Source organism: Myotis davidii, unplaced genomic scaffold (assembly GCF_000327345.1).
Source record: "Myotis davidii unplaced genomic scaffold, ASM32734v1 scaffold205, whole genome shotgun sequence".
Lineage (NCBI taxonomy): Eukaryota > Metazoa > Chordata > Mammalia > Chiroptera > Vespertilionidae > Myotis > Myotis davidii.
In genome coordinates this window covers 4816172-4827068 of record NW_006297573.1, presented here as the reverse complement: position 1 = coordinate 4827068, position 10897 = coordinate 4816172, and the positions used below count along the sequence as shown (strand labels likewise).

The window sequence follows — 10897 nt, the reverse complement described above, 5'->3', positions numbered from 1 at the left end:
CCGCCTGCTGCCCATTGACGAATCTTCGTGCACCGGGCCCCTAGTATATTCTATAACTAAGGATAAGGTCAGCTTCACCAGAAGAGCAATTCTTGTATTGCAGTGGGAGAAAACCAGGAGCAGGGGCTGGCCACAGTTTGGAATATACACACATGAAATTATTACTTTATTCCAAATTATTCCCACTCCCCTATCCACCCAATCTTGGTGCCCACACTCTCTATATTTCTGAATTGTAGGGTCCAATGGGGTTCCTCTTTGACCACATGGTTAAGCCAGGGGAGAAAGCCATGATAAGCATCATCTTACCCTTAGCAGAAAGAATCACGCCCAATGACTAAGCATCTACTGTTTCATTCTGGATAGCCTGTGTGAAATGTGAAAAGTTCATGCCACACAAAGAATCAGGAGTGCTAGCAGAGCAGAGGAGCTGGCAATTTTCATTGCCAAACCAGGGTTTTTGGACAACAGGAGGATATTTCTCACCTGCATTTTTCTTTCAGTAGTGGGTGCTGCCAAAATTCTCAGCAGTCTCTCAGCTATACAACAATGTGTTCCCAAACTAAGAAAGTATATACATATATTAAAAGCCTGGTCTCTTGTAATTGCACTTGGAAGCTCTAGTCTGGGAGGTAAAAAACTGCCACTTTGACAAAGACTGTTTTGTTAGCCTGGATTGTTATAAAATGGAAACGAACCATCAGATAGAAGGGATGTTAGGGCAACTGACCAAGAAAAGGGATGCCACCACCCAGGAGGAGGTCAGAGGAGAATGGACTGACAGAGGAGGACAGGGGTCTTCATTTTGTGGGTTCAGATTCTTCCAGCTGAAAGGTGGATAAAATGCAGGGCTTGACATCTCAGGACAAGAGAAATACAGCTTTAGATGGGAGACATTTAAAATGGCTTCTTCCTCAAAAGGCAAGAAAGAAGATGCTCAGAATTGACAGAGGGCTATGTGTGTGACACATAGGTCAGACCAAGACCTGCAGCGTTATATATGCAAGAGAAAGAATAATCTTCTGTATGTTGCTCTAAATAAAGCTTAATTACATAGGAGCTTGAATACAAGTCATTCTAACTTGTGTCTTAGATATACTGTTTGAGCCTTCCTCTAACTTGCATATCTCATGATCAGAGTAGAAGATAGAGATAAAACTAACTGTGCAATTGATTTAGCAGATATATCTTTATAGAAAATATACTGAGCAAATCTTGTACTATACGTGCTTCTCCCTAATACCCACACTGAGGGTGCCTATCCCACCTTCATAGGTAGGCTTACGTGTAGATAGATGGTCTTTTGGATCATTCACCCTGGCTGAGTGATACACATCCACAACTGAGAGCCCAAGAGGCTTGAAAAGTGGGAAGTGTGTGTGCATGAACATAAACCTGACCTGAGCTGAAATGAGGCCATTTATAGGCTTTAAAATATCTTTATTATTGAAAGCATTACATATGTCCCCCTTTTTCTCCCATTGACCCCTTATAGCCCACCCCTACCCCCCATTTATAGTCTTTACCCAACTTCATATTTGATTTTAGGAAGCTGTCTTGGGCTCTGGCAATAGCCCTAAAATATTTCAGACAAGGAGAGTATAGACCAATGTTGAATTTCTCTGGAGTTTAGGACATAGTTTTAGGAAGAAAGGTATTAAAAATGTTTACAATTTAACATATTTAATTTTAAAAAGTAAAACAATGGACACAAACATTTCTGTCCAGTTGATTCAAATTTTCCCTTACCATCTTTGGTTTGATTTCTCTCTCTCTTTTTTTTACATTTTTACTATTCTAGGATGAATCCTCTATGTTCTTCCAGTTTGGCCCATCTATTGAACAGCAAGCTTCCGTGATGCTCAACATCATGGAGGAGTATGACTGGTACATCTTTTCTATCGTCACCACCTACTTCCCTGGCTACCAGGACTTTGTGAACAAGATTCGCAGCACCATTGAGAACAGCTTCGTGGGCTGGGAGCTAGAGGAAGTCCTCTTGCTGGACATGTCCCTGGATGATGGAGATTCGAAGATTCAGAACCAGCTCAAGAAACTTCAAAGCCCCATCATTCTTCTTTATTGTACTAAGGAAGAGGCCACCTACATCTTTGAAGTGGCTAACTCAGTAGGGCTGACTGGCTGTGGCTACACGTGGATTGTGCCTAGTCTGGTGGCAGGGGATACAGACACAGTGCCCTCGGAGTTCCCCACCGGGCTCATCTCTGTGTCCTATGATGAATGGGACTATGGCCTCCCTGCCAGAGTGAGGGATGGAATTGCCATAATCACCACCGCTGCTTCTGACATGCTGTCTGAGCACAGCTTCATCCCGGAGCCCAAGAGCAGTTGTTACAACACCCATGAGAAGAGGATCTACCAGTCCAATATGCTGAATAGGTGAGTATGGCACAGAGCGCACACCGTCGGTGGAGGTCAGAGTTTAGCTTCCAAAGCTGGGGCTGGACATTCAGAAATAGTAGGAAAAACAGTTCAAGCTACCAGTGTTGAAGGCTAGCCACTGGATGGCAGTTATTCATGACGGTGTGAGTGTTTCCGATCCAAAGCTGGCTGTTTCTGTGTTCTTGTTCTGAGAAATATAAAACCGCTCCCACTTATTGAGCATTTGCTATGTGATAGGTATTGCTCTACGTGTATTGCATTTTTTACCTCATTTAATACTCAAAGCAACAACGTTAGGAAGCAGGTTTTAAGAATTGTTTTCATTTTACAATATAAGAAAATAAGGCTTGTAGGTGTAAATTATCCAAACGAGAGATTTGTTTGGAGTTGAACCCTCTCTGGTCACCACATACTTGATCACTCTGAAAGACACCATAGGCACCAAGACAAGGGAGGACCAGCCCACTTACCCCTGGAGTGCTGCTGTACAGGGAGGAAATGGAGAATGGGTTAATGGGTGTGTAGGCCATGAAGAGGATGCTTTCCTTGTTTTTTCTCTCCTTTGCTTCTCCTCTCTCTACCTTTAAGAGTGAGGATGCTGCGATAGAGGTGTCTTTTATGGTGTCTCTTAGTCTGATTTATTCAGTAAGAACATAAGGGTGGTGGAGTTCTGCTCCCCTGACCTCACCTCATAACACAGGCATAACTGCAGACTATTCTCAAAGGGTAATTATGTAACGATGTAGGGCAGAAAACTCTATAGGATGCTTTTATGGTTTAGTTATTTGTATAAAACTGTTACATGTGCAATTATAAAAAAAATCAAGCAACATAGAAGAGCACAAAGAAGAAAGTAAAAATTACCTTAAATCCAACTAATGAGAGATAAGCATGGTTGAAAGAATTAGTGACCATCATTCTAGACATCTCCCTGTGCATGGATACCTATATGGATATAAATCTATAATTTTATGTAAATGGAAATGTATACATGCTCTTCAATAACCCAACTTTCCTTTACTCAACAAAACGTTTTGGGCATCCATTGTAAATTTATCAGTTATATCGGACACATAGCAAGGTATTCAGAAAAGCGTAATACATGCTCAGGTACCCACCATTCAGCTTAAGAAATAAAATATTCGAAAGTGTATCTGGGGAGGTTGACATACATTTAGTGGTGGTTGAATGTGTACCTGCTTATCCCTGGAAGGGAGTTGGACTGTTGCCTTTCAGCTAAACTCCTAAATTTAGAGTTGAAACTAAAACTGGTATTAATGTAGCTGCATCTGTGATCCAGTCCTAATATTCTCTCACCTTGAACTTTGCTCTTCCTGCCTCCCTAGTTATCACTGCTTGTTCGGTAGTGACTGTCTTAGTTTTCTTTCTACCTCTGGTAATTCTGTCTCAGGGTCATTGGCATGCTCTTCTTCCTTTACACATCTCTTACATACTAATGCTTCTCAGGACTCTGTCCTAAACCCTTTCTTTTCTTATCCATTGCCAAAGATACACTTAATGTCTATAAGTTCCCTCAAATCTCTGGCTGCAATCTTTCACTTGAGCCCCAAGTCTGTATCTCTAACTGTGACTAGATATGTTTCTTGAGAACATGCCATAGCCAAAGCTGTTCTGCTTTCTCCTCCCCTTCTTAGAGCCAAATCTGCACCACCTATAAAGGGGGCATCCTATTGCCCAGTTGCCTAAAATAAATATTTTCAGTGTCCTTGATTCTATATCCCTGACACCTAATACCCAATCATGCCATTTTCTGTGGATTTCCTCTGGAGTGCTTTCCCTTATTTTCAGATTCATACCATACCCCAGCCCATCTCTTCTTACCTGCATTGCTGAAGGGCCTCTTAAATATCTTCTGGCTCCCCATTCTGCCTCTTTTCAATCTGCATTGTAGCCAAGTGGTCTGAAATGAATATGTGATGTCATCCCTCTCCTGCTCACTACCTTTCAGTAGGTCTTTATTGCCCCTGTGATAAAGTCCCATCTCCGTAATACAGTTTACAGAGTCATCCACAGCATGGTCCCTCCTGTCTTTCCAAAATGGTCCCATGCTACTCTGTGCCTTAAGCACTGCATTCCCACAATACTAGCCTTACTTTAGTTCTTTGAGAATACCCTCTTCTCCCTCACTTCCAGTCAGTGTGCTCTGTGTAACCCCTTCCCACCAATACACAAATGCAGATGCTCCTTTACCTGTTTCAGATTCTCTGTGCTTCAGGTTTTAGTCTTGGCATCGCTTCCACTGGGAAGGCTTTCCTGAGCCCTGGACTAGCATCAGCCTGTAACATGCCTTCACTGCATCTTGTGCTTTTCCAATAAAGCCACTCTTCAGAATGTTATAATTACATGCTTTATTATCTCTCCTCCCCGTAATTCTGGGAAAGCGGTGACCTTTCTGTCTTACTCATGTCTATGTCACCCAATCCTAGCATAGTGTGAGTCCCAAGGAAGACACTTGGAGTGAATGAGTGACATCTCCAAGATGCTGAGCTGTCCAGTGCATACCCCACCCTACAGGAGCTTTCTCATTCTGCTCCTCTCTGCAAGATAATAGAGATTTCCTTTAAAAACTCCCTGTGTATTCTTTTCTTTACATTCATGTTTTGTCCCATTGTTTTTAGTGTTAAATTTAAATCTGATTTAGATTATTTTACCAAATGTTTGTTCTTTAAAAAAATGCTAACAATGAAGGAATAAAACATTTGCTAAACAACACAAAGCAATCAAGTGGGCGTTACCTTAAAGTCCATAAATATGGCCCAGGAATGTCTGCTTTTATCTATCTTAAAAGCTCCTCTGTATAAACAGGGATCTGTACATATTATTATTTCCCATTTGGCTTCTTTACATTAGAATGTAAAGTGATTTCTCAAGCCTGGCCTCTAACCACTATACAAAAACCATAATTGGTTTGAACCTTTGTTACCATCTTTTCTGGCCACTGGGAAGGTGGCTCTCCTGGGTTCTCTATGCTTCTTCCTTAGAGGTTATTGTCAAGATAGCCACACATGCCCACCTCCATCTTCTTAAGTACAGCAGTCTACACCGTGCAGGTTATTCATAAATTCCGTGAGTCCCAGTGTGGAGGAGAGAGAAAAGGTCCACCATCACCTAATTTCCCAAGTATACTGTGTAAAACGTCTCTTCTGACTTTTCAACATCCTTCTCCACTGAGGCATTTCCTCTGTGAACTCTCTCTCCTGCCCTAGTTCCATGATTTCTCTAGAGGTCTATATCTAACAATGTGGGACATCTTCTCTGTGCTCTCTCCCTGTCCTTATCCCTGCATCCCTCACTCATTTCCACTGTCTTTTCCTTCCCTTCCTCCCAAATGCAGCTTCTCATGGTTCTTGAATCCAATCCCTAGCCTCTCTTGGAAATATATTAATCTGTTTTTCTATCAGGATCCAGAAAGGATTGATGCTGACTAACATGGACAAGAAGGTGCTATTCTTAAAGTCTGAGCTGTTATCACCAGGCACAGCACTCAAAATCATCTACTTATTCCTGCTACTTATCCTGGTCTGAAATCAGACTCTTCCTCCCTTCAAAGTTCTGGTCTCACTAGGGTTGCTCTTTTAAATAACAAACCAAGCAGCCACACCATTGAGGCACAGCAGGAAATATTTGCAAAATAATATTGTTGCAAATGGTTGGTTGTTTTGTGAGGATGGGCCTCTGTGGGCCTGCTGCTCACCCCCCTGTAACAGCAGTGGGGGGAAGCCCCTCAGGAGGTATCTGGGAGTGATCCAGCCCTAGGAAGACAGATTTGGGAAACGGTTACTGTTGTCCTCTGACCTTCTGAACACCCAGAAGCATCAACAGGCCTGTCCTCCCCAGAAGCACTATAAGGGGAGGTAAAGCCTTCCTTTATACCTGACCAGCCTGTGGCTTTCCTTTCATGTGAGGCAAGTTCCTAAGTCTAGATTTAGGGAACAGGGACAGGAGGCTCTGTGATACCTCTGAGTGCCAAAAAGAGACACATATTTGAAGTGATTCACTTGTTACTGAAGGAAGACTTTTTTTTTTTAATGACATGTAAGCATTCTCAGAGAGGATCCTTAAAATGAGCTATTTTTGTTCACTATTAAATAAACATTATCACACAACAATCCAAATTCCTTACTGGTTATTTCTTAGCTGCTTGAAGCTCCTTCGGCTAGATGTGGTGACTGTTTCCAGGTAGGCCTTAGACTGCTGCCAAGGCTTTTGACCTGAGTAACAAGAAAAACACAGAAATCCAGTTAAATTTAAATTTCAGATAAACAGTAGATCATATTTTTTTTTTTAGCATCTGTCACAAATATTGCATGGGTCATGCTGATACTAAAGGATAATTTGTTGTTTATCTGAAATTTAGATTTAACAGGGCTCCTGTATTTGTTGTAAAATATAACAACCCTATTTTGTACACTAATAAAAATGAACTTTCTGTTGGAATTTTGTAGCTTTCACTTATGCCTTATTAGTAAATGGACTGCAGTGTCCTATACTAGCAATTTTCAACCCTTATAAAATTCTGTGGCACACAAAATATATTTTTTGTTGATCTGATAAAAAAAAAGGGCATAATTTTGATTCATTCACACTGGACAGCTATTGTTGTGTTGGCTGTTGGCTTTTTTCTTTTTTACTTAATAGTCTACCCTGACTAAATAGTTAGGTATTGCATGTTTTAAACATTCTTAAGGCACACTGGTTGAAAATGACTGCCCTATACCATAGCCTGAGACATGCTGAGGGAGTTTTATTCCAACTGGGAACTTGATTTGAATGAAAGAGTTAGAGACTTTCTTATTGTGTGCATTCTCTAAGTGAAGGACTTTCTTAGTTTCTGAGAAAAATCTGAAAAGAGAAAGGGATTTGGCCAGTCAGCCAAACCCTTCTTTATCTCCCTGAGCTAGAGAAGAATTGTTAGCTGTTAGTAGGCACACATCTATATTTTTCCTTTATCACTCCCTGGGGTGGGTGGTAGTTAATGGTTATTTTCCTTTGCAATGTGCTCTTCAGTACCCCGCTGGTCTGTTTCTGTCACTCAGGTGATGGTGCACCTGCCACTCACCTCTAGGCTCTCTTTCTGTCCAGAGGACCCAGTGTTCCTGCTCTTCATTCAGCGCAACTTTTGAACTTGTAGAAAAAGCAGATGCTCTTTCAAATGGCTGCATCTCAACATAGAACCTCTTATGAGTCTTGCCTAATTATTTTCCCCAGAGTCCTCAGTTTTCCTCCTCAGCACATGCTTTGCACCCACCCATCCCAATTCTTCCTTCCCCTTTGAAGTGGCCATCTCAAGAGGCCAGAATCCTCCCCCTGGCCTAGCTTTTGAGAGATGGGGATAGTGATATGAAGAAAGGTGCTTTCTAGGTTCTCATTAAAGGAGCTGTGATGAACAGATCTTTCATTATCCTTGAGGCAGCCTTCCCATCCTTGGAACAGTTGGATTAGCTGGATTGCTCCCATGGGGTGCCCACTTGACTCTCTTGGCCTGGAAAGTGCTGAGGAGGTAAGAAATAAATGAGGAATTGAGTCCATTAGTTTTTAGACACTATGGGCAAAATTTGCTTGGTTAGTACCCATCTCTGGCTGTTATTAATGTTCATGGAGTGCCCAGCATAGGCAGATTTATGGTAAGACAAATATATATTATAGGTGAACTTAATGTAATTTACATGTGAACCAATCAAAGGCTCTGTGAATGCATAGTTATAAGGAGACCATCAGGCACAGTGGCCCTTCATCTGATTAAAGAAGTCCATTGGAATCTAATGAAAGCTATGTTTTCATATGAAATGTAAAGACACACCTGTGTATATATGTAGAGAGAGACGTGTGGAAGGAAATATAAATTGGGGGAAATAACCAGAGAATCTAATCACTATCCTAAAAGACATATTCAGTGCTTATTGTAATTCAGGCAAAGCAAGCTTTAACTGTGCATGGAAGAATGACGGAATGTAAGGATTTTCAAACTCTTCTGTTTTCTTCCAGTCTTTCACATTTTCCATATCAGATACATAGATGGTCATTTCATTAAGTAGTCTTTGCTTCTTTCCTTTAAATTCAAACCCGTGAACAGCATTCTCAATGTTTAATGCAGAGAGCCCTACATGATTCTTTCTTTAATTGCTATTTAATTCTGTGGCTGAATTGTAGAATTTTAAAGTTATCCATGCCATATTTGGTGGTTTTTTTCTTCCATTTTCTTTCTTTTCTACTTCCTCCCCACTTTTTTACATCCCCTTCTTCTTCTTTCTTTAAAAATATTTACAATTTGGAGGAGAGGGCAGGTGACAAAGAGGGGGAGTAAGTGGGAAAAGAATTCCGTTTCACTTAGAATAATTTTTGGGGAGAGGGAGAGGTACATAGTGCTGGGAGAGAATACACAGGTGATGCATTGTCATTAGGGATAGGATGGTCTCAAAGAGGAAAGAAGCAAGATCAGAGTAGATCAGTGACTCTCAGTGGAGAAAGCAGACAGGTCACAAAGGATGTGGGTCGGTGGCAATGGGAAGGGTGAAGAAGAGGGTCATGAGGTATGTGCTCAGAAGCAGCCCCTTTGTCAGCAGTCAGAGGAAGTTATTAACTCCAGCATTAGTTACCTTTCTGAATACTCACTGCACACCGGAATTGTGAGTGATCTAATTTGATCCTTGCAAAAATCCTGATCCATGCAAATGTCCTCAGGATTCCCTGATCCCACCCTCCCAAGCACTCCCTATGCCCACCCCCTGCTTTATTTTCTCTGTAGCTCTTATGTGACACACTGCATATATTTTATTTTTAAATATATTGTTGGCTCACTCCTCTTGGTTGAATTCAAGCTCCATGAGAGCAGGACATTTTTTAACCTCTGTGTTCTCAGCACAGTGACTGATAGGTTGTAGAACCTTGATAAATATTTGTTTGATAAAAGCATAAGTGAAGATAGGCATCATTATCCCATTTATATGTTTCTAAGAAAACAGAGACCCTCTAGCTTAGGCTGTGTGATGGTGTCAGGATTTGGCCTGGGTTGGCCTGGGGAACCTGGATTTCAGTCCCTTACTGGGCTGCATATTAGCCAAGCTTTAAAGAAATATAAGCCTGGCTGGTGTTGCTCAGTGGTTGAGCATCGACCTATGAACTGGGAGTTCATGGTTCAATTCCTGGTCATGTGTTCGGGTTGTGGGCTTGATCCTCAGTGTAGGGCATGCAGGAGGCAGCTGATCAGTGATTCCCTCTCATCATTGATGTTTCTCTCTCTCTCTCTCTCCTCTCCTTGTCTGAAATCAATAAAAATATTTTAAAAGTAAAGCAATCTAGGCTTCCCTTAAAATCAAAGCATCAGAGTTGGAAGAGTCTTTTGCTGCTCACCTCATCCAACCCTTTCAATACATGGATTCTCACAGAATAGACAATAGAATGATGAATGGGTTTATAACTTTTGAAAGCAAAATCTCAGAGTGGTCACTCATCTGCTCGAGGCTGGGTGGGCACAGAACCAGGTGTCCTTACGGTAGGAGCAGTGTTCTTCACAGAGCATGCTGCCTCTTAACGACTTGACCATGTCCTCAGAAGGACTGGCAGGCAGCCAGGGTTTTCCTGTTAGTCTTTGCTCTGGTCTGGCAATGTCCCCATGATTCTTGCTCCCTTGGTTCTTACCCAGACAAGGGTGCAATTTCACAGTTAATAGGAATTGAAGGTGGTGTTATTTAGGAATTGAGTGGGATCATTTCTCCATCTGCTCTCTCTTCCCACCAGAGGATAAAGGCTGGCTGGGTGGGGATAAGAGTGGGGGCGAGCTGCCAGGAAGCTAGAGTGCTGTCATTTATGGTTACTGACATGGGCTAGAAGCTTGAGGGAGGGATGGACCACAGCCGGCCAAGGTCGGCTTAACTAACAGGAGCTTCTTGAGAGCAGAGATGGTTTTCTGGCTTTTGCACCTACATATACGACCACACATATTTTAAATAAATAATGGTTTTAAGCTTTCTCTTTGTTTCCACTCCACTGGATCCGTCAGGGGTGCATAGGTGGTCATCTGCTGGAAGAAATCTCCAAGACCTGATGTGGCTGATAAAGATTTGGAAGAAGCAGGGTTTCAACCTGCCTGATTTTCAGAAGTGGTTGCTAAGGGATCTGAACCAGCACTGCAGACAGAGGCACATGTAGAAGCTGGCAAGAGGGTGGCAGCAGGAGCTGGGTAGAGGAACCTTCCCTTGACTTTCAGGCTTTTATCCATGGCGCATTCTATTCCGGGAGGCCCTGGTGGGGTTAGTGCGCCCAGACTGGCACTGGTCCCCAAGCTGGGCTGGCTGGTCACACATGAAGGAACTGCTGCTGACGGATTAGAGCTCCCTGCTGCTGAAATCTGTTCCCTCTTGTCCAGCTTCCAGCAGCAGCAGCCGGCCGGGGGCTGCCTGCTGCCTCCCTCACTGCTCAGGCCTTTTCTTTTTCTCATTCATTACTGATTCACACCGCCCTCCCCGCCACCCCC

At 42.4% G+C, this 10897-nt stretch overlaps 1 protein-coding gene across 2 annotated transcripts in view; it reads left to right on the top strand.

Annotated features, from left to right (window-relative positions):
• The window catches only part of GRIN2B (glutamate ionotropic receptor NMDA type subunit 2B), a 416163-nt gene that overhangs the window by 231564 nt on the left and 173702 nt on the right, over positions 1-10897 (top strand). For both annotated transcript variants that reach the window (XM_015570169.1, XM_015570170.1), the window contains exon 4: positions 1802-2400. In XM_015570169.1, coding sequence (XP_015425655.1) covers positions 1802-2400 — 599 coding nt within the window. The remainder of the gene's footprint in view (positions 1-1801; positions 2401-10897) is intronic.